This window comes from Leuciscus leuciscus, assembly GCF_965113295.1.
Source record: "Leuciscus leuciscus genome assembly, chromosome: 19".
In the NCBI taxonomy this organism is placed as follows: domain Eukaryota; kingdom Metazoa; phylum Chordata; class Actinopteri; order Cypriniformes; family Leuciscidae; genus Leuciscus; species Leuciscus leuciscus.
Window position 1 is genome coordinate 5,796,450 of NC_138743.1, and position 23,191 is coordinate 5,819,640.

General features: G+C 36.2%; 2 protein-coding genes across 4 annotated transcripts; both read right to left on the minus strand.

Moving 5' to 3' along the window:
* Nucleotides 1-459: 459 nt before the first annotated feature.
* Nucleotides 460-10,899, minus strand: tram2 (translocation associated membrane protein 2). 2 transcript variants are annotated; one of them, XM_082148090.1, is made up of 11 exons: nucleotides 10,690-10,899; nucleotides 8,852-8,915; nucleotides 8,637-8,746; nucleotides 8,323-8,439; nucleotides 8,181-8,239; nucleotides 7,318-7,450; nucleotides 7,161-7,231; nucleotides 3,595-3,699; nucleotides 2,893-3,036; nucleotides 2,640-2,797; nucleotides 460-1,159 (listed from the first exon to the last, which is right to left on the minus strand). In XM_082148090.1, the coding sequence occupies exons 1-11, from the start codon at nucleotides 10,807-10,809 to the stop codon at nucleotides 1,083-1,085; spliced, it is 1,158 nt and encodes a 385-aa protein (XP_082004216.1). In that variant the 5' UTR covers nucleotides 10,810-10,899; the 3' UTR covers nucleotides 460-1,082. The 2 variants fall into 2 exon arrangements, with proteins under 2 accessions (XP_082004216.1, XP_082004217.1); XM_082148091.1 differs by having other exon boundaries at nucleotides 7,366-7,450; nucleotides 10,690-10,897.
* Nucleotides 10,900-11,976: 1,077 nt separating this feature from the next.
* xkr5a (XK related 5a) lies at nucleotides 11,977-23,101 on the minus strand. 2 transcript variants are annotated; one of them, XM_082148058.1, is made up of 7 exons: nucleotides 22,715-23,101; nucleotides 21,650-21,833; nucleotides 19,852-20,036; nucleotides 18,546-18,758; nucleotides 17,274-17,443; nucleotides 16,924-17,035; nucleotides 11,977-15,554 (listed from the first exon to the last, which is right to left on the minus strand). In XM_082148058.1, exons 1-7 carry the CDS (start codon nucleotides 22,815-22,817, stop codon nucleotides 14,626-14,628), a joined length of 1,896 nt encoding a protein of 631 aa, XP_082004184.1. In that variant the 5' UTR covers nucleotides 22,818-23,101; the 3' UTR covers nucleotides 11,977-14,625. The 2 variants fall into 2 exon arrangements, with proteins under 2 accessions (XP_082004184.1, XP_082004185.1); XM_082148059.1 differs by having other exon boundaries at nucleotides 22,689-22,826.
* Nucleotides 23,102-23,191: the final 90 nt, after the last annotated feature.

The window sequence follows — 23,191 nt, forward strand, 5'->3', positions numbered from 1 at the left end:
ATGGGGTAATGTATGAACCTTGGACTTGGATTCATGAAAATCTTGAAGGGATATTAATTACTCAAGAAAGACTTGTTCATCTTCAGAACACTAAGATCTTTTTGATAAAATCTAAGAGCTGTCTGTTTCTCCATTGACGGCTATGAAAATTAAGCTTTCATGCAAAAATAGGTATTTAAATATAAAATTAAGTATAAATTTGTTCTTTTCAGTTTTATTTAATTTTTAGTATGAACAGACAATTCAAAAAAACTGTTCCAACTAGGCTTCTTTTAATGTAAAACCATTTTCTCTTTTCAGATGAAATGTGACATTCTCATAAGAGTTTTTTACCCCATTACCAAATGTGAATTCTTTTCTGTCTGACATTCATTATCAGTTAATGATTAAATAATCAAAGAAGTAAATAAAACAAAAAGTTGAAATATTTCTGTAAAGATAGAAAACTCAAAACAAATGTTACTATTCAAAAAGGGTCAATATTTATAAAGCATCGTCACATACAACAAAATATCAAACTGCATAAACGTACAAAGCAGAAACTCCATAAACACTCATTACAGGAAAAAGACTGAGTGTGTTTGCTATGCGTTTGCTCTGATTCAGGGTCATTTCACCACTACAACACTCGTTCCTACCTCAAACCGGACAAAAACATGGAACTTCCTTGTTTCTTTGCCAGTTCTTTTTAGATTGTCATGTAAATATTTTGTTCATTACAAACTCAGAATGTGTGAAGTCTCACAATAACACCTTCGATTCAAATCATCTCAATGAGTGTCCTTTCAAGGCCACCGTAGTTGCCACTTTTATACCTCAAATGCAGAAAAACAAACTAACCTCAAAACAGCGCTTTAATAAAGAAAGACTGAGTGAAGTTTAGAAAACATATGCAGAAGAAATAATGAATACTGAAACTGGAAAGAAGTTTAGAAATGTTGACAAGAGCCTGTTGAGGGTCCTGTTGTCACTTCCTCAGAGAAACGCCACATGCACTTCTCTTGATGTGGTAACAGGAAGCAGATGATCTGTTTCCTGTGCCCTCGATGTGTGGAGGCCATCCGCTGGAATGAGGCTGAAGCTTACGGCGCTTTGATCTTCTTGAGACGAGGAGATGTGCCGTTCTCTGCTTTAATGAGTCCATTCTCATGATGACCGACTGCAGAACACAAACAGCTCGTGTTAGAGAGGAAAAAAAGCAACGTTTGAACACGTGTGTAACCGAAGACCTACAAAACCAGTGTGTGTCGTTCTGTGCGTCACGTTTTGGCTTTCACACACAATAAAAGAGTATTATTGCCCAGAGGCCAGGGAAAGTTCACCTAGAAACCTACAGAAATTCTAAGCTATTCACAAAAGCTTTGTGTGAAGAACAGACCAACAGTTCAGCCATAAATCTGGTCTTCTGCAGTAGCTTGTATCACATTGGATATGAAAATTGGCACGTCAGCACTGGTTACGACAGTATGGATGAGTAATTAATAACATTTTTGGGTAAAGTAAATCTTGTAAGCTTACGGTTCAAATACACTTCAATTGTCCTAAATGAAGTCACACTAGCTCATTCTTCTATTTCAAAGGTCATGTTCACAAAACAGGAGAACACACGGTTGTCAGTCTTATATTTAAGTCCATAATATGGTTTTGTTCACATACAGTTCAGTTACAAGACACTTAGTTTTCATGTGAACAGGACATTGAGATTCACACCTGTAAGCAAACGCGGCTGTCAATCCCAAAAACTGACATGTAGCCAAAATCAAGTTCGCTTGAAGTCATTTCTAGAGTTTGAAACTGCTTGCCAAAGCGAACTCAGAAAGGTTGAGTAAACACATTTGAACGACCATTGGTTCATGATTACGCATGTTTTTTTTTGTTTTTTTAAACATAACATTAATATTTTCTAAAATATCCTTTTTAAATATAAATTCATGTTCCAGTTACACTTAATTTTGACATTTTTCAGGTTAAATAAATAAAATGACTAGCACTATCAAAACAAACAAACAAAACAAATCTATTTTGTATTTTTACATTAACAATGTAATTATTGTTCCATTTATTTAAAAAAACAAGTATATTTCTCAAGTTTTCCCACCATTTTTACATTAATTCCAAGAGATGCTTTGTTCCGCTGTAACTTTAACCGCTGGTTTCCCTGTTAGAAACACTTTAGAAAAATTCGTGATTTATATACTTTTTAAATGGCATATTTAATAATATTTGCATTGTTTTCTTTTTGTTCTGTGGATTATTTTCCCACCCTTGCGTCCTCAGCAGAAATATCACTGGCAATTAGTTTTGATCACCCAAACTGGATTTAGTTTTGGCCTGATTGTTTGTCACATCACACCAGTTCGTTCTTCTATTTCACTTCAAGTATATCTGAGCCTTAAGCTTAAAAGAGATAGTTCACCCCAAAATGTTATGAATTACTCATGCACACTGTTATAGCCACTGGTGACGTTTACTTTGATATTGAGAATGAAGCGTGCAGAACATATTTAAAATTCATCCAAACGTAGTTGGGATGTTCACTAACAGTCTAATGATGCTCAGGTATTGCAAACTTATTTTTAGCCCAAAGAAGATATAAGTATATCGTGGTCTAACTAGTGCAGTTTCGAACGAGCATGTACCTGAATCTCGTTTCGGTGTGCGCTGCATCTGTTGTTTGTTGGCCGCTCTCTTCCGGGCTTGCTCTAATCTCAGCTCACGTGTTCGGCTCAGCTGGAACCGGAAGAACTTCCAGAGCAGCCAGGATTGAGTGAAGCACACCATGAACAACACCAGCAGCCTGCGTGTCAAACACACACACACACACACAGCATTACTCATGTCTGGGTCTCTCGTGATGTACTGAACTACAATGAGCGTGAATGTCTGTCTCACCTGATAGAAAGAGTGTTGAAGTTTCCAGTCTCCAAATCAAGCATCTGGTTTTCAGAACGAGCCAAACCGAAGCCGACAGCCAGGAACATCAGAGTCAGAGTGATCATACGGGTCAGGACGAACCCAACGGACCACATCTCAAACCTACACACAAAACAAGCATATTTGCTGTTATATAGAGAGATTATGATATACACTACCATCCAAGGTTTCATAACAGTTTATGCTTTTGAAATATGTCTCTTCTCACCAAGGCTGCATTTATTTGATCAAAAATACAGTAATATTGTGAAATATTATTACAATTTAAAAGAACTATTTTCCATTTGAATATATTTAAAAAAAATTATTCCTGAGATGGTAAAGCTGAATTTCCAGCATCATTACTCCAGTCTTCAGTGTCACATGATCCTTCAGAAATCATTCTAATATGATGATTTGCTGCTCAAGAAACATTTCTGATTATTATCAATGCTGAAAACGGTTGTGCTGCTTAACCGCGATGATGCATTCTCTTCCCAGGATTCTTTGATGAATAGACAGTTTACATCTTTACAGTCACTTTTGATCAATTTAATGCATCCTTGCAGAATAAAAGTATTAATTTCTATAAAAAATCAATAAAAATAGTTTGAATGGTAATGTATACATTATGAAATTAAAGCATGACTTTAGGCATATGTCTGAGGAAGTTTGGCTCACATTTTGTGGTGGTTTTCATCAATGAAGTAGAACAGTCGAGACAGATGGAAGCCCATCTCAGAAAGATACTGCAGAAACAACAGAACCAGCCCGACCCGTGTCAAGCTGAAGAGAGATGAGATATGAAATCAATCATTCTTCATGAAAATATCTGATATTATACAGTTGTTAAATTAAAATATTATTTGAATGAACTTGTTTTTAAAACCCCTTTTTAGTTTTTAGGGCTCACACGTAAACATCCATGTATAGAAAGCCCTAAAAATGATTTATAATATAATATAATATATAATTTATTTTATTTTAATTTTTTTATTTTCTCTTCTTCATTGTGATTTTACCACTTGTGGTATTGCTTGTGTAAATAACAGATAAAACTGATATGGTACCAGTCTCATACCATAAAAGACTTTTATATAGAGACCGTTTCTGTTCCCCGAACTACAAAAATCTCAAACCCATTTAAGGGTAAAAACTTAATTGATGTTCAACAAATAATTTAAAAAAAAGCATAATACAGACGAATAAATGATAAACCTTGTTTTGCTGAATATTAGATCACTTTCTACAAAAGCACATATATTGAGTGATATGATCACAGATCATAACCTAGATGTGCTGTGTTTGACAGAAACCTAGCTAAAACCAGACAATTACATGACTTTAAATGAGTCCACTCCCCAAGATTATGGTTATAAACATGGGGGAGGTGTTACTTTAATTTATAGTAATATTTTCAGTATAACTCAGAGGTTTAGTTTCAGGTAGAATTCTTTTGAAGTGTTGGCGTTTAATGCCCCACTATCTGGTGTAAATGATAAATCCTGTTTGACATTTGTGCTGGCTTCTGTATATAGGCCACCAGGCCACCATAAAGATTTATGAAAGAAGGGGAATCAAAGTTAGTCCTGGCTGCAGATAAAGTCTTAAAGGTAAAGGTATAAAAGGCATTTATAGACATTTTAAACTCTATTGGAGTTAGAAAACACGTGTCAGGATCCACTCGTTGTCGTAATCATACTTTAGATCTAATATTGCCACATGGAATCAATGTTGATGGCGTTGAAATTCTGCAGCCGAGCGATGCCATCTCTGAACACTATCCATTACATTTTAAAAACTTGATCAAATTGTTCAAGTTTATATTTGTTTTAAATAATAAAACACAGAATGATACTACTGTGATACTAAACACAGATACTATGTTTGGCCATATCGCCCAACTGTAATTTAGACCGTAATGAGTACTGACTGAGTTACAAATGATTTGCTCTAATCTTCCGATCGGGGTTGTATCTCTCTATTAGTATTACTGGATCTTATTTTTGCATTTGATACTATCAACCACAACATTCTTTTGAATAGTCTTGAAAATGATGTTGGCATTAGTGGAATTGCATTGGCATGGTTCAAATCATACATATCTAACGGTATCAATTTGTAGCAGTAAATGAAGAGATTTCATATCAATCACAAGTTCAGTATGGAGTACCACAAGGCTCAGTACTAGGACCGTTGCTGTTCACTCTGTACATGCTACCCTTGGGAGATATCATTAGGAAACATGGAAGTAGTTTTCACTGTTACGCTGGTGATACTCAGATCTATATTTATTTGCACCCTGGCGAAACATACCAATTCACAAAATTATCAAAATGCATTAGTAGATATAAAAATTAAGATGTAATTTCCTACCACTCAATTCAAAAAAAAAAAAAATGTATTGGTCCAAAAACCTCTGGCCATGTAATAACCCAGAATACTCTCTAACACTTGATGGCTGTCAAGTCTTCGTCGTCAGTCAGGAACCTGGGTGTGCTCTTTGATACCAATCTAGCCACATTTCTAGCATCAGTTAAACCGCATTCTTCCATCCTAAAAATATATCTAAACTACAAAATATACTCTTAATGACAGAAAAGTTAGTTCATGCGTTCATGACCTCAAGGCTAGATTTTTGTAATGCTCTACTGTGTGGTTGATTTGCACGCTTAAAGGGATAGTTCACCCAAAAATGTAATTTACACACCTTTAAGCTGTTCCAAATCTGTATGAGTCATAGTATAGTATCGATGTATAGTGGCAGATATTTTGAAGAATGTTGGTAATCAAACAACTGACTGCACCCATTGACTTCCATAGTATTTTTTTCTTCTTACTATGGAAGTCAATGGCTACTGTCAACTGTCTGGTTACCATCATTTACTCATGACAAAATTATGACAATTTTCATTTTTGGGTGAACCATCCCTTTAATAAACAAACTCCAGCTAGTCCAAAACGCAGCAGCTGGAGTTCTTACTAGAACCAGGAAGTATGACCATATTAGCCTGGCTAACACTGCATTGGCTCCCTATTAAGCATTGCATACATTTTTAAATCTTGCTCATTACTTACAAAGCATTAAATGGTTTAGCTCCACAGTACTTGAGAGAGCTCTTTTAATGCATTATAGTCCTTCACGTCTATTGCGATCTCAAAATTCTGGCCAGTTGATAATACCTAGAATATCAAAATCAACTGCAGGCATTACATCCTTGTACTATTTATCACTCAAACTCTGGAACAGTCTTCCTAGCCTTGATCAGGAAGCAGAACCTGGCATATACATAACACATTATCATATTTCTATAATTCACTCACATCCGTTAAAGGATTGTTAGTGCGCAATTACGTCAACAGGAACCAGGAACACTTCCCATAACACCAGATGTACTCGTTACATCATAAGATGATGCATCTACGCTAATATTAGTCTCTCTCCGTTTATCCTGAGGTTACCGTAGTCAGCCGTATCAGGTCTGTATCCAGATTAGAGGGTGGACCCACACCTAGACACGACCAACACGCAGCCCTGAATGTCAGCAGACACCGTGTCTACTAGACAATCCCCTGTGAAGACCTCATCGACACGACAGCCATCCTCAGCAAACACCACAAGAACCAGACAAGTCCTCTGCACAGACCTATGACCAGCTTCATCTCCATACTGGCGTGATGAATCCAATCTTCAAGCAAAAGGAACTGGATGAAATAGTTGAATGATACCGATCCACAATCTGATTTATGACTTGTGATGCAGCCTGAATCATAATCACACCGGCCAGAGGAGAACTTGGCCTCCGACTGAACCTGGTTTCTCCCAAGTTATTTTAATTTTTTTTATCCATTCTGTCCCCCGATGGAGTTTGGGTTCCTTGCCACTGTTGCCTCTGGCTTGCTTATTTGGAGACACTTGACTGCACTGACACTACTGGATCACTGTTTTCTGCAGAACTGCTTTATAGATAAAACAAACTAATTCAATAATTGATGATCTTCACAATGGAACTGAATAAACAAACACTGAACAATGACTATTTTCTTCTAGAGCTGCTGCTGTAGAGCTGAAATGAACTCTGTTTGCATCATTGATCACCGGTTATTTTCATTTTCATGTAAAGCTGCTATGAAACAATCTGGATTGTATAAAGCGCTATATAAATAAAGGTGACCTGACTTATTAAAAGTCAATCCAGCAATGTTACTGTGATTTATTAGTTTTCATGTGTGGTTTCATGACTTACTTCAACAGATACGCAGCCAGAATGTGTAACAGATAGAGACTGATGTACTGAAGTTGACGAGGGACTTCCTCCTAAAAACATGAAAAGAGCAACACAATTATAGTTTTATTATATTTCTGTTATTATATACTTTAATTATATTATGCTATATACCTACGCATATCCCCTGCATCAATGTTTCTGCGTTCCTCTCGTCTTCGCTTACCTTTCTCACTTTCTGGAAGTAAAGCTCGGGCAGTGCGTGAAACCAGTATGCCAGCTGTGTGAGGTAGAAGAACTTCACCTGAAACCTGACAGAAAGACAATTACAATCACACGACAATCTGACATTCAAGATGCTGTGCGATGTGATTGGTCAGCTGGTTAGGCCAGTTATCCAATCACATAATTTGTTGAGGCAAAGTAAAAAAAAAATTTTGTTAAAGGGATTTATTCAGTAAAAAGTATCTGCCCCCAATTGAACGTGCATGTTTTTTTATGCACATTTTTGTGCATCTTGGCATTTCCATCCACCATTTTTTTTGGAAACATAGTTACTGCCATAAAAACAGAAGATGTCTTCATATTTTAATCCATTTTATCTGTTACATAATAATGTTTTATATATACAGTAGTGTTTGCATTGATTGAATAACAGCAAAAAAATTATGTATAAAGAAAATAAAACCTATAAGGCCATTCATATTTTTTTACACAATAATATTTTCGTACCCATTTTTTTAACCAATTTTTTTAATAAAATAAAAATTCTCACCGCCTAAAAGATCATTATTCATTCAAATCTAAATTAATTATATTCAACAATACAACTGTAAAAATAGGTAATCAGCAATTTATACATGTATACATTTTTCACAGAAATATGACAAATCTCATTGCAAAAATGTTCCCAAAAATAGGCTTCATTTTCTTAATGCAAAATCTATATATACTTTTTTCTTATTTTTGGATGAAATAAGAGTTCTGACATGTTCTTGACAGTTTTTGTGAGATTCATGCTTTGATAATGCGTGTATGTACCTCAGGTGAACATGAGGGTAATTCTCCCAAAGGCTGCTGGGATGCAGGAGGAATCCCTCCTATTAATTACATAAACAAGTAAGTGCCAAACAGAAAGCATGAGGTTTAATATGCTGTGTGTGTGTGATCTGGCGGCTCTTACTGTGGCGATGACATAGAGACTCCATACACTGGACACCAGGTAAAACACACACAGCTGCCCAGATTCATTAAACTTTGTGTTTTTACTCTTCGACAGGTGGAGACGCCGGTTTACTTTCTGCAACGGAACACACAGAAAAAGAACAATAATAATATGGTATGCACATTAAAGAAATTCATCTGTTGCTTGCAAAAAAAACTACTTCTTTCTAATGGCCATCAATGGAGATTTTTTTTCTCCTATAATAGCGCCATATGTATGGTTAATTACATTAAAACTACATTACCCACAATGCATTGCATTGTAGCACTTACATCTAGCACGTACTCCTGCACCACTGCGTGAAGGATGATGGTGATACAAAGATAGAAGAGGACAGTGGCACAGTCTTTCCATCCATAATGATACAGAGTCATTTCTCCATCTGAAACACACACACACACACACACACACACGTTAGCTCAATGTTACAGATGCATCAGACCGAACTGGTAATGACAGACTATCAAAGCAAATGACTGTGTCAGACCTGCGCTCATGGTGCTGATGTTGTACTGAGGCTGGATGAATAAAATCGCTGTTTTGGCTGTCGTCTGAAAGAGAGAAGAAATCAACTTTCCTCCACAATGATGAGCAAAACACACAGACGTGACCCTTTACCCAAACACACACACACACATACAGTTTATAGATCACATGTTCTATAATAAACAATCATGTGCTTTCATACAGTTGAAATTTAAAGTTTAGATTTATTATTCTTGTTCTTGAACACATTTTAAAAAATATATAGTTAGACACTTCCTGAGTATTTCATTCTGATGTACATAAGACAACGACAATCCAAAACAAAGACTCAAAGGAATAACATGGCAACAAACAGTGGAAAATTAAGTATAATAATAATCATATTTAAAAAAAAAAAAAAATTATATATATATATATATATATATATATATATATTATGCATAAAGTATTTTAATAATTTTAGTAGTTTGTATTGTATGGAAGCTTGTTTCCACCACGGAACAAAAATAAAAAAGGCATTTAACTTTTACTCACAACTGAAAGTATAAACTCGCAAATGTGAGTAACAAAATTGCTAGAAATAAAGTCAGAATTATGAGATAAAAGGTCACAATTACCTTTGTGTGTGTGTGTGGTGGAAACAAGCTTCCATTGTATTATTATATAGGCCTATTTGTTGCAAAATGTTGTGTACTTATTCCTTATAAAATTAATTTCAAATATTTACTAAAATGGGATCTTGTACAAAACATTGCCATTCCAATGTCAGACATATTGCTTTCTTCTCTATTGTTGTACATTACAAATAAAACATTGACTTTAATTGACTGAAAATAGCTTACAATAAATCCAGTTGAAGTGATGTGTTCATGAATACTGTTATAAATAATGGCCGGACTGCATGAAACCACTACTGACATTTCAGCAGTTTGATTCATGAGAAATTGCAAAACAAATCAAATGAGCTTCTACTGATTTGTTTAATGAAGGCATGAACACAGAGGTGTTTGAATGAAACACACAGATGTTCAGAGCAACAGGTGTAAACGGGGAAACCCATGTGAACACACACATTTGCATGATATAGATGCGTGAGATGAACCATGAAGAGAGTTTCATTCAGTGTTTATGACTAAAATTACAAACCTGGGAAGACAATTTATCTAGAAACTTCAAATGCCTATTTTAGCTTTAGGTTAGGGCTTCATAAGCGACAGATCATGATGTATATGAAGATGAAGCGTTTTTGAGATTCATATATTGGTCTCTTCAGGAATGCCAGTCAAACTGGGGGCGCGTGAGAGATTTGACGTGGCACTTCAGAAGAAACCTGAACATCATAAAACTCAAATACACCATTATGACACCTGGTTTATCGGTTTGAATTACACATATTATGCTTTACGAACTTTACGTATCTTCATCATCATCATAATCAACATCATCAACATTAACATCACAATGCAGAAATCTGGGCCCAGGAGACGTTGATAATGTTTGGATTTAAGTTGTGAATGAAGTTAAGGACTTCTTTTAATGCACTGAACTCAACCAGAGTGACGTTAAATGCACAGTTTTACAGTAGATTAATGCATAAACGGAGTGTCTGAGACTTTTACAAGCAGCTAAGTGGATTTGATTTGATTCAAAAGCTTTAGACACTCAAAGAAAAGTGGACTCTGTCCACAGTTTGGGTCTGTTTTAAAGTTACAATGTCTGTAATAAACTGCATGCTTAATTTTGATGTAAAAGTCAGAAGAACAAAGAGAGATAGGCAGAAAAACAGCTGGCAGAGACACAGACAAGAAAAAAATGAGAATCCAAAACTCTTTAACTCACCTCAAACATCAGTCCAATCAAAACAAAAATAACCAAACTAAAGACAATGTCCGCGTGATTTTGAATGAGAAACTCTTGGCTGAAGAAAGGATAACTCTTATTTCTCCTGCGAAAAGCCATTTTACAAGTTCCCGACTTTCTGCTAGGCTTTTCTTCCACCAAATCTCAAACTTCCACGAATCACTCCAAACTTTAGAAGACGCACTGCGCATGCGCGCTTTAGCCACGAACCAAAGTTAGCACGCATGCGCGGTAGAAGTTAGAAAGGATTGGTGGACAGACCACTGGATGGAAAATTTAGGAAAATGTACTCCTTTTGGTTTAACCAATTATTTAACACTCCTGATACATTGAATGTAAAATGTTGTCGTGTAATAGCCTATACATAGCCTTTAGCCTAGTAATAGCCTTAAGCTTTATTTTCATAAAAATATCAAAATGGCTTAAATGAAATCGGTAGTACATTACATTTTAATTTCATTTAATAATACTTTAATAATAATTAAATATTAGATTAAATAATAATTTTAATCCCGTAAAATCCGCATCAGCAATCGCTGTAAAAAATAATATATTTTTAAAATAATTTTCTTATCAGAAACGACTGTGATTGGTCCATCCCTACCAGCGCTGGGAAAAGTAACTTATACCACGTGACAGCACAGCAACAACTACGTATCACTACGTCTGTATGAGTGTATGATCATTTACAGCTGAAAAATGACACTGAAAACTTTAAATAGCCCGTTATTAAATTAAAAATTTTCATATAGATCTAATGAATTTGTGTTAAGCAACGTTTAGTTCACTACTTTTCTACAAAACAGAGTGGCCCGGTTTAGATTTAACCGGATTTAGATTAAACCAGGATTAGGCCTTAGTTTAATTAGGGCATTTTAGTAGATTACATAAACGTGTGCCACTGTCATATTTTAAGATATATCAGTGCAAGTTGCTTTAAGTTAAAACGGCCCAAACATGCAATTTAGTCTGTGACCTTATCTGTGAAACCAGGGAAGTGTCTTTTATTATACTGTAATATAATTCTCCTTGCATTATTGTATTAGTTCAATGCCTTCCTTTAGTTGTTTTATCTGAGACTTGTTATTCTTATCCGTGTATATTAGTCATATAGTTTCCATTGTGTAGTAGGCTATATTTTCCTTCAATTTTATTTATTATGACTAATATTTTCTGTGTGTGCAGCAGCAGCAGTATATATAAAGATGACCTTGATGACTTATTTCACAAGTGGAAACATATGTGCGAGAGATATATTAAGACACGTTCATGGTTCTTGTGAAATTAATTTAATGAATAAATGGAATTCATCATAAGAGCAAACAACCCACATCCAGAAAAATCAAACAAACTTTCATTCACAATATCAGCCAATCGCTATAATTTAATGGCTGAATTTGCTTAGAAATTATTGCAAATATTGACCTGCCTTAGGGGAAATAACCCATACTGTTTAAGCACAGTCATCCTTCAGAAATATGCATGCAAATAACAGTTATTAGATGGCAAACACACTCTCATAATGCTTTAATGAAAAACAATGGAAAACACACACACACACACACAGTGAGCACTTCAAAAAGTGAAAAACCACTCCAGTGGATATTCACTACAATACCCCTGAAACATTATGACCATTCTTATTCAAGGCAAATGTATCATACATAGAATATTTTTACTACTCTGTAAAGATGAGCTCCAAAAAAAACAGCTGTTACAGTAAAACCATGCATCAGCTTTATAAATATGTTATGAACAAATCAATTAATTATAAAAAAAACATTATGAAATAAACAGGTTTAGATAGATAGATAGATAGATAGATAGATAGATGATAGATAGATAGATAGATAGATAGATAGATAGATAGATAGATAGATAGATAGATAGATGATAGATAGATAGATAGATAGATGATAGATAGATAGATAGATAGATGATAGATAGATAGATAGATAGATAGATAGATAGATAGATAGATAGATAGATAGATAGATAGATGATAGATAGATAGATAGATAGATAGATAGATAGATAGATAGATAGATAGATAGATAGATAGATAGATAGATAGATAGATAGATAGATAGATAGATAGATAGATAGATAGATAGATAGATAGATGAAAAACTCTAAACAAAATTGGCCTATACTTTAAATGAAAAACCAAAGATAAGCAAAAATTAAAGCATGTGGAGCAGTGGACCAAATATATAATCTATATATAATAATCATAATCTATGGTGGTTCTAATGCTCTAATACAGATATGATCATGTTCCAAGATGAGTTTTGTTTCTATTTATGTCTGTATCATTCAGGCAATATACACCAATGAATAATAAACCAGACCACAGCCCTTCATTAGAGTGGAATTACATCACAGTTTGAGAGGACAGAATTTAAACAGAACACACGCGCGCACACACACACACACACACACACACACACACACACACACACACACACACACACACACACACACAGTTTAGGAAGATTGTGCTTTCAGCTCAAACCAACAGCATGAGGATTTTTACTGGTTATGTTCAGAATGGCATGTATACACAAATACACAGATGAAGTTTTCATCTCCTTGCAAGTAGTTACAACATTTTGTCAAATAACTGGATTAAAAAAGTAAAATAACTTAAACTTAAAATCATTTTTATTTCTGAGATGATATCTAGATGCCGCTTAATTGAACAAGCAATGTGAAGAGGTCATGTGATAATAATGTTACTTATTTAATGTGAGTTACTTGTGCACACGAGTATTCCATTCTGAACAGAAACAGATAGACAGTGAGAGAACTAAAAACAGAAAAGTAAACATTTAAAAGTTTATATCTCCGTAAGTCTGAATGTTTTATTCAATTCTAATGTCTTAAATATCCAGGTTCAAGTTTTTATGTTCCAGCTGTTTGTATTTTACGCAGTAATGCCCTGTTCATTCACACTGACAGTGATCATTGGAGGAAGCGGCTGTAAGTTGGCCGTAAAACTATTATTATATTTTTTATGCATATATTTTTCACAAAATGTTGGGGTCTGATTTTATTTTTTTTAAAGAAATTAATACTTTTATTCAGCAAGGATGCATTAAATTAATGAAAAGTGACAGTAAAGGCATTTATAATGTTAGAAAAGATTTATATTTCAAATAAATGCTGTTCTTTTGAACTTTCTACTGATCAAAGAATCCTAAAATGTATCAGTTTCCACAAAAATATGAAGCTGCTCAACTGTTTTTATTGATAATTATAAGAAATGTTATTATAAATCATCATATTAGAATGATTTCTGAAGGATCGTGTGACACTGAAGACTGGAGTAATGATGCTGAAAATTCAGCTTTGATCACAGGAATAAATTACATTTTAACATATATTCAAATACAAAACGGTTATCTTAAAATATAATAATATTTCACAATCGTACTGTTTTTACTGTATTTTTGATCAAATAAATGCAGCCTTGGTGAGCAGAAGAGATGTATTTCAAAAATCTTACAGACCCCAAACTTGTCAAAAGTAGTGTATATATTTTAAATATACATTTTATGTGACGACAAATCTGTTTTCCTGCCACTTCACATTCTGGAGGGGAAAGAGCATAGAAATTGCAGCAGCGTATAATATATCACATCATGGACGAGATAAATAGCCGACCAAACAAGTGTTCAACACATTATTATTTTTAAAATGATATCCCTGAATGTGGGCAAAGACAAATTGCACAGAACAGTGAAACATTCACAACAACATTAACTCCTCCTCCTCCATCTTCATCTTCACTCTCATTGGTAGTTGCCATTGAAGCTCATTTGCATAAAGTTCAAGACATGTTGCCTCAGAACTTTCACACTGGGAAATCTCTGTCAGTGTGAACGCCCCTTAAAGTCGGTATGGTAAATGCTGTTAAAACCCACCGTCCTCTTCCGGACCCCTGCGGGACAGAACCACCTGTCGACGGGGGCCTCTGAGGTGGCTTCCCGAACTCTCTCCATTCAGTCCGGGAGCAGAGGTGTAGCAGGGTCCCGCTCGGCCCAGAAGCCCCCGGACGAGATCCCTGTGCATCCCGCCGTCTATTGAAATGGGACTCAGCTCGTCCAGCGTTTCCAGCCCGGTTCCAGAGCCGAAGCCGAAGGGCGTCTCGCGGTCCAGACGCGGGTTACTGGAGCTGCTCGGGGATTGTGGGTCGGCGCTGAAGTATATAGTGGAGCTGGATTCGGTGGGGCAGTAATTGTGTTCAGGACTGTCCCCAAACACAGACTTCCCCTCCGGCGAGCTCCTCTTGCACTTGGAGACGGGCGACTCTAATGGGCTCTGCATTTCGAGACTGTCATCCTCATCCGGTTCTTCTTCCTCTCTCGCTTCACTCACGCTCTCAAACTCTTCCCTGCAGTCGGCCATCGTGTCGTCACGGCTTTCCGAGGTGGACACAAACCCGTCTTCAATGATTTGATCCCCCTTCCGATCCACCATCAGTATCCCGGATACACCCCCCGCCCCGTACGCCCCGTTAATCTTCGCCGGGTCTCCGGTTTTCAGGGCGAGACGGATCAGCAGCCAGTGATGGTGCCGGCACTCGCCATCCAGCTTCACACCACAGCTCCCCGGATGCTCCAGTAGAGACCCGGGAATCCCAGAGAGGGAGAAGGAAGTGTGAGAGGACGGGAAGAGGATGGGAAGAGGGGCCGGAGGAAGACTTTTGTCCCCCAGAGAGAAGGACGAATTGCCCTGCTGAAGACACTCTCGGCCCATGTGTGCCCTCTGACGCAAACCCTGAGAGATTTCAGTGGATTTGGGATGCAGGAAACGATAGTACAACATCAGGGATGTCAAACCTGAGAAAGATAGAGAGGAATAGATATCATTTAGCTGAAAAAGATCAAATGCAAGTGTTACAGGAGGAGGGCAGTTATGCATCTATTGCAGACAAATTCATATTTGCACTGCAGATGTTCAGATATTAATCCCTTTGATCACTTTATTCAAGAGTATTTTTCTTATTAAATATGCATCTAACAATAATTTTATAAATGACTCTATTTTACTCTACTCTACTGCTATTTTAATAAATTAATAATTATTTAATTTGAATTATTTAATAATGTTAATGTTATTCATTCTTTAACCAGTCTTTATCTATTTAGTTTAGCACATTTTCCTATTGAACTTTAAATATTTGTCATTTAAATATTTAAACCACAGTGAAATCACTAAGAATTTTCATGAATCTTTCAGAGACGGGAATAATTTTATGTAATATAGATTCAGAGGTCTTGCAGAATAATACACAAAATACACATTTGATGAATGGGTAATAATTTTTAGGAAACATGTTTAATCAAACAGTTAAAAGTGCACTTTCAGTTCTGCATTAATCTCAAAAGATTTCAATTTTAAATAAATTCTGGTCTTTTGAACTGAAATTCTGAAAACAATGTTGATGTGTGATCACAAAAATATGAAGCATCACAATTGTGTTCAACATTGATAATAATCAGAAATGTCTCTTGAGCAGCAAATCATCATATTAGAATGATTTCTGAAGGATCATGTGACACTGAAGACTGAAGAATTATGCTAAAAAATCAACATATATTCACATAGAAAACAGTTATTTTAAATTGCAATAATATTTCACAATATTACTGTTTTTACTTTATTTAAATTTTCAAGGCTATCAGCCTTGATGAGAATAAGAGACATTTTTTCCAAAACTTTAAAAAAATCTAACTTTTGAATGGTTTAGTATTTTTTGATGCCAGTGGTTTCAATCAGCTCTTACACTTTTGTTTAAACATATTAGTCTATATGGTATTTTGCATGGTATTTTAATTTATATGGTATGGTACTTAAATATATAATTTACAATGGTAAATTTCAGAAAAAGGAAGATTCAATTGTGTTATAATTGCCTTTTTTAATAAAATAAAAGTGTGGTTATTCATAAAAGAGCATTTTTACTTTTGCGTCATACCAGTTGTTTTACACATAGAAAGATTTACCAGTTTTTTATTTAAATAAAATATGTTTAGGGGAAAAATACTTTTATTTCAGTGTAAATGATCAAACCCTATGCAGAATCATGAAAAATGCACTGGACACTATGACACAATACTCTCACAATATGTCACCTTTGTTATCGAGATCTGTCTTACTATCATGCTCTCAACACACACACACACACACACACACACAAACTCTCACCGAGCAGAAAGCTGCACAGCACAGTAGTGGGGACGATCAGGTTATCCCATGATGCATCAGTCAGGATGTCGGATGCAGCCAATAGCAGTGTAAGATTCTCTAGCAGCATCACCTACACAACACAGAAACAACAGAGCGGTCACTCCAATGCTTAAAGGAACAGCTTCAAATGATGCATTAACTAACCCATATTCATTTTCTGCATATTCATATTCTGCAGACAATTTTGCAAAGAATATGAGAGAGTGTTTCTGATGGTGTAAACAGTGCAGAAAAACAGATCAAAACATTATTAGCACAGATCCTATACAAATATATCTCAAGCTCTCATTAAGATTGTGTGTTTGTACCGTATAGAATCCTGCCATCCGGAAGCGGGACGGTCCGTCCTTCACATTGAGAAACAGGAACACATGTACGCCTCCCAGAATGACGTTAAACACGCGCCATGACCAGTGACCCACATATATATCAGTCTGCTGGGAGACCAACCACAGCGCAGCCATCAACCAGTGAGACGCTGGGAGAACATGAGATACACAAAGATTAACACACTTATTTTACACAAACTGAGGGATGAGTCAGTAATATTATTGTGTGTGGCAACTGTGCATGGTATAGAGGTTGTTCATAAGCTGTGGGGGAGATTGCACATAACTGTCAAAAAAATTATGTCACAATAAAACAAAAATGAATGGTCGTAAAAATAGAGTTAATATAATTTGTGCAGATGATTTTTTTAATATACAATTTTATTTAATTGTATAAATGTTTTCTTTTATTTTTTAGCATGAAATCATATACTACCATTCAAAAGTTTGTGGTCAATAAGATTTTTTACAGTAATATTGTGAAATATTACAACTTGAACTAAATGTTTTCTATTTTAATATTTGTTAAAACTGAATTTATTCCTGTGATCAAAGCTGAATTTTCAGCATCATTACTCCAGTCTTCAGTGTCACATGATCCTTCAGAAATCATTCTAATATGATGATTCGATGCTTAAGAATTATTTATTATTAATATTAATGTTGAAAACAGAAAACATGCTTAATATTTTTGTGGAAGCTGTGCAATTTGTTTTCAGGATTCTTTGATGAATAGAAAGTTAGAAATAGAAAGCATTTATTTGAAATATACATTTTTGTAACATTATAAATTTCTTTACAGTAACTTTTGATAAAAGTAGCATGTCCTTGCTGAATAGTATTAATAGAAGTATTACTTTTTTTTTTATTGTAACACTTTAAAATAAGGTTTCATTAGTTAACATTAGTTAACTAATTTAGTTAGCATGAACTAAGAATGAATGAAACTTCCACAGCATTCATTAGTCTTAGAAAATGTTAATTTCAACATTTACTAATACATTATTAAAATCAAAAGTTGTATTTGTTAACATTAGTTAATTCACTGTGAACTAACATGAACAGTATTTTTATTAACTAAGATGAACAAAGATTAATAAGTAAATTAATAAGTAAATTAAAAAGTAAAGGGTTACCCCAAAAAATCTTACTGACCCCAAAATGTACAATTCTTCAGATATATCATTGGTAATTTACTAACAAAACCTGTAAACCCGAGCGTGCACATCTCTGATCTTCATGCAGACTCACCCACGACCCCGATGATCCAGCAGCCGAAGGTGCGTGTGAACAGGGCGAGGCTGGTGAAGCGGGCGGCTAACATGCCCGTCCTCCACAGGAGCTGGCACAGGAGCGCCGCTGGAGGCATCTGCAAATGTCCCGGACGGATCAAACAACAGGCCCGACTGTAGAGCACCAGCGCCCAGGACATCGAGAGCAAACACACGCCGTCGCACAGAGCCACTGCAGAAACACACACGGTTATCTATACATGTTTGCAGTGGCGAAACTTTGTTTTAAAAATAGTGTGGGACAGGTCTGTGTGTGTGTGTGTGAAGAGGGGGGACGGGGCCACGGGGGGAATGGGTGGGGGGTGTTGCTAGTATAGGGCTAATGCTAAATCAGATATGTTTACAATAACAATTTTCAGAAAAAATTTCATTATGTCCAGAAATCAATTTCAATAGTACAATGGGATTAATTTGTCTTTTAATGAGATCTATCACTATATATTGTTAGTGCCGATCATTTTCACGTGAATAAATGCATAGATCCATGAATACAGGATTTCTTGTGTACTTTAATGGTCTCGCGGTAGAACTTTTGCCAAGTGTGTCAGAGTTTCTGGGTTCTAATCCGCACACGTATCATTTTTTTCCCGAATCAAAACCGAATAAGTTGATATCAGTGGTTTTATATCAAGCAGGGACACGTTTGTGTGCATTTTGTTTTGTGTTTTCACCGGAATGAATAGAGTCTCCTCAACACACATTTCAGTGTTAGATCGCCTCTTATTTAACAAACGAATGAAATGAATGCTCTGCTAGTTAACTGGAGATGTTTTATTCATTTGTATTAGGTACATCCGTGCCGCGAGATGTTTCAAAAAGTGGTGGGGACAATATAGCCTGGCTCCACCCTCCTACGTACTTCCGCTCAATTTTCATTTTCCTTCAGTACTCCGTCTGGGTTTACGGGATATTCGTGGGTTTTTTCCTGCCAAATTTTTGGCGGTCCAATCAGCGAACAGAGGGAGTGGCTGAGAACGATGACGTTGAGGTGCACTAGTTTGAGTTGTAGGGTTACGTCGCGACCAAACGTTAGCGATTGGTTATGGCAGATCCAGAGTGGCTCTGGGCAGATCCAATAGTTTTAAACTTCAACAGAGCCTTCAAGGAAGTTAACGCTTGTCAATGGAGAGTGGCCAGACTCTCTGAGAGTCTGGTAGGACCAGGCTAGGGACAATATCGACCCTGGCAAAAAGTGGTGGGGACATGTCCCACCCGCAAATTACGCCTATGCATGTTTTCTGTGTGTAAGTGAGCTCAGAACTGACCTGGAGACGAGAGGCCGTAGCCGGTCACGCTGAGAGCGTACGTCTGCAGGAGCGTCTGAGGTAAAGTCATCAGCAAGACCTCCAGCAGACGCAGAGCAGACACGTCCGCCTGCCGCATCACTTCCTTCGCATGCGACTGCGACGAGCCCTGAGCGGTCCATTCACACACACTGCAATCCCAAAATCTGACACACAACACACATCAAGTCAGCTTTACTTATATAGCGCTTTATACAATACAGATTGTTTCAAAGCAGCTTCACAGTATTAACAAGAAGGTCAAATTCATCAAATATGAGACAAATTCAAATTGAATCAGTTAAGTGTTGATTTAGTTCAGTTCAATAACTGTGTAAAAGTTCATCCATTATGAAACGAGTTCCATTCAGCAATAGGCAGCTCTACAGAAGGCAATAGTGTCGTTATTAAAGGGTAACTCTCGCCAAAATTTAACCTAGGCTCTTTTTGTTAATCTACCCGAGGCAAACTTTCGTTTAAAAGCATAATTAGAATGGAAACGCCACTTTTAAGTTTGACCGTATTTTCGTTTTAGGTCAAAATGCCTTGTGAATGGGAGAGCTTGGGGCACGACTATGATAGCATCAAAAATCGCTATTATTAAAGCACTAAGAAGGCTCGACACAACATGAAACCTTGCTCTCAGTATCACCAGAGGCTCTACACATGAACTCCAGCATTGAGAACATTGTTTGTGTAGACAGAGTTTACTAAAAAGAAAGGTTTTGAATGACTCACTTTATGAGTTAGTGTTTCCGGGGGCTGGAATTTTTTCAGTCAAAAGTAGTCGATCTCCGAATGCAACGTAATGAACTGACTCCATATGAGGAAAAGTCATGAACTTGTAATTTCAATGAAAAGCATTATAACTTAGATAAAAAATTATCCGTGAATTTATATGGAAACAAGCTTTAGGAGCTTTCCATCTTTACTCTCCTCATGTTACGTTGCATTCGCAGATCGACTACTTTTTAAAGTAAACTTTGTGTACACAAACAATGTTCTCAATGCTGGAGTTCATGTGTAGAGCCTCTGGTGATACTGAGAGCAAAGTGTCATGTTGTGTCGAGCCTTCTTAGTGTTTTAAAAATAGCGATTTTAAAAGGGCTGCACAATTAATTGAATTGAAATCGCAATATAATTTATAAATACACTTTTAGATATATAGGTATTATTTTCATATGACATTAAATGTCATATCGCAGTTCAAATCACAATCACAATATATGACAAAATAACTGCAATATTTCTTTTTTGGGGTCAAGTCGTGTAGCCCCATATTAAAGATTTGAAAACGATCAAAATAAAACACTTAGCCTATTCAAATGAGATCAAATATTTTATCTGTTAATATCTGACCGTTAACGACGTCAGAGAACCGTGAACATGCAACATGTGTCATTAAATTAATTGGTAACACTTCTAAAGCATTTATTAATCTTAATTTATGTTAATTTATGCAACATTTACTAAAACATTATCAAATTCAAAAGTTGTTTCTGTTAACATTAATTGGCCCCAGCTAACGAGCTGACAACGAACAGTTGTATTTCTATTAACTAACGTTAACAAAGACACTGGAACAAATGTCTTGATCATTGTTAATTAACGTTACACACACTGATATATTAAATTAAATTCTCAGGGGTTACTCAAGTAAATATTTTACATATGGGGTTCGGCTGACAAAAAAGTTTGGGAAGCCCTGGAGTAAATGAACTAAATTGTAATTTTGTAAGACATTATTCCTTTAGAAGCACAAACACACACTCACACACACCTTTTGAAGATGCCCAGGTGAAGAGTGTGTATGATGAAATTGTGGCCTGTGCGTTTGTCTCCATCGGCCCTGTACCATCTGAAACTCAACACCTGCACCATTGACCCCGGTAACAAGAGGGCAAAGGTCAGACCGGCCAAGCTCAGCTCCTCCTGCCACAGGTAGAAGCCCACACAGCAGATCACTGAGGAACAACACAGAGAACACCTGTTACCTGACATTACATCTGTGCACTTCAATATGTTTTTGCATTGTATGAGATTATCTCTAACAAAAGAGCAGTGAAATGGGATGAGAAGATAATATCACTGTAAATCCATGATAGAAACAATCCAGTAATCTGTCATTTCTGACAGTCAAGCTTTGATAGATCAGGTGTTCCACGGATCCCTAAATCTCTAACGCTGCATCGGAACAATATTTGTTTAGAAAATTGCCCTTCAGATACATTTTAATATGTTAATTAAATGTTTTTGTCCAGTATTATATATGTAACAATACTCTTACAGTGGATAGGAAATGAAATATTTTCAACTTGATTCAAAGTAAATATTATATACATATAATAATTTTATATTGTCTTTTATACTGGCTATTTTATATATATATATATATATATATATATATATATATATATATATATATATATATAAAATTCTTCTATATTTACTTCTATGTATATAGAATATTGTAGACACACACACACACACACACACACACACACACACATATGTGTATGTGTGTGTGCGTGAGACAAAAGATTTGATATATGTGTCAGTATTACATGGTGCTCCAAGGTACTTCCAAGTAAAAAGTAAAAGGGTACCAAAAAAGACCATGGTTTTAACATGTTTCTGAACAGGTATCATGGTTACATGGTTTTTCATATTTCTGGGCGTATTATGGATTTTGGACGTGTAATAATAGTGCCATGGTATTCTTTGAATGATCTTTGAATAGTGTGTAAATACCTTGGCTAATGGATACGGTAGCCTAACGTTCGTTATAATGTGATGTATATGGGGTGCATTAGATGCACCTGTGATGCGGTATAAGGTCACTCACGCGCCGCTCTCTCCGCCAGCAGCACGAGCGCGGACGCCGCGAGCAGAAGCACGCGCCAGCAGCTCGACCACGCGTCGCGTCCTCTCCGCTCCGTTACCGGCATCTCAGCGACCGGGACGCGGCGTTGCTCGACACATCTGTGTGTTTGTTGTTGTCAGCGGCGGATTCGGTTTCTCCTCTCCGTCGTCCTGTCAAAATATCTGACGTCATGCTTCTGGACCATTAAAGAGACAGTGACGCGCATCCGCTAATACGTTCATGTTGTTGTATAATAATAGATGGATTTGTCTTATTTTAGTATAATTCTGCAATTATGTGACATTCTGTGTAGTCCTACCTATGATTGCGTGTGTCTGTGTGTGTGTGTGTGTAGGTGTAACTGTGACCCGGATGTTTACAAACAGATGCTGTTTTGTTGGACAACACAAAAGAAACGTGATATCCGCTGGACATACACACACACACACACACACACAC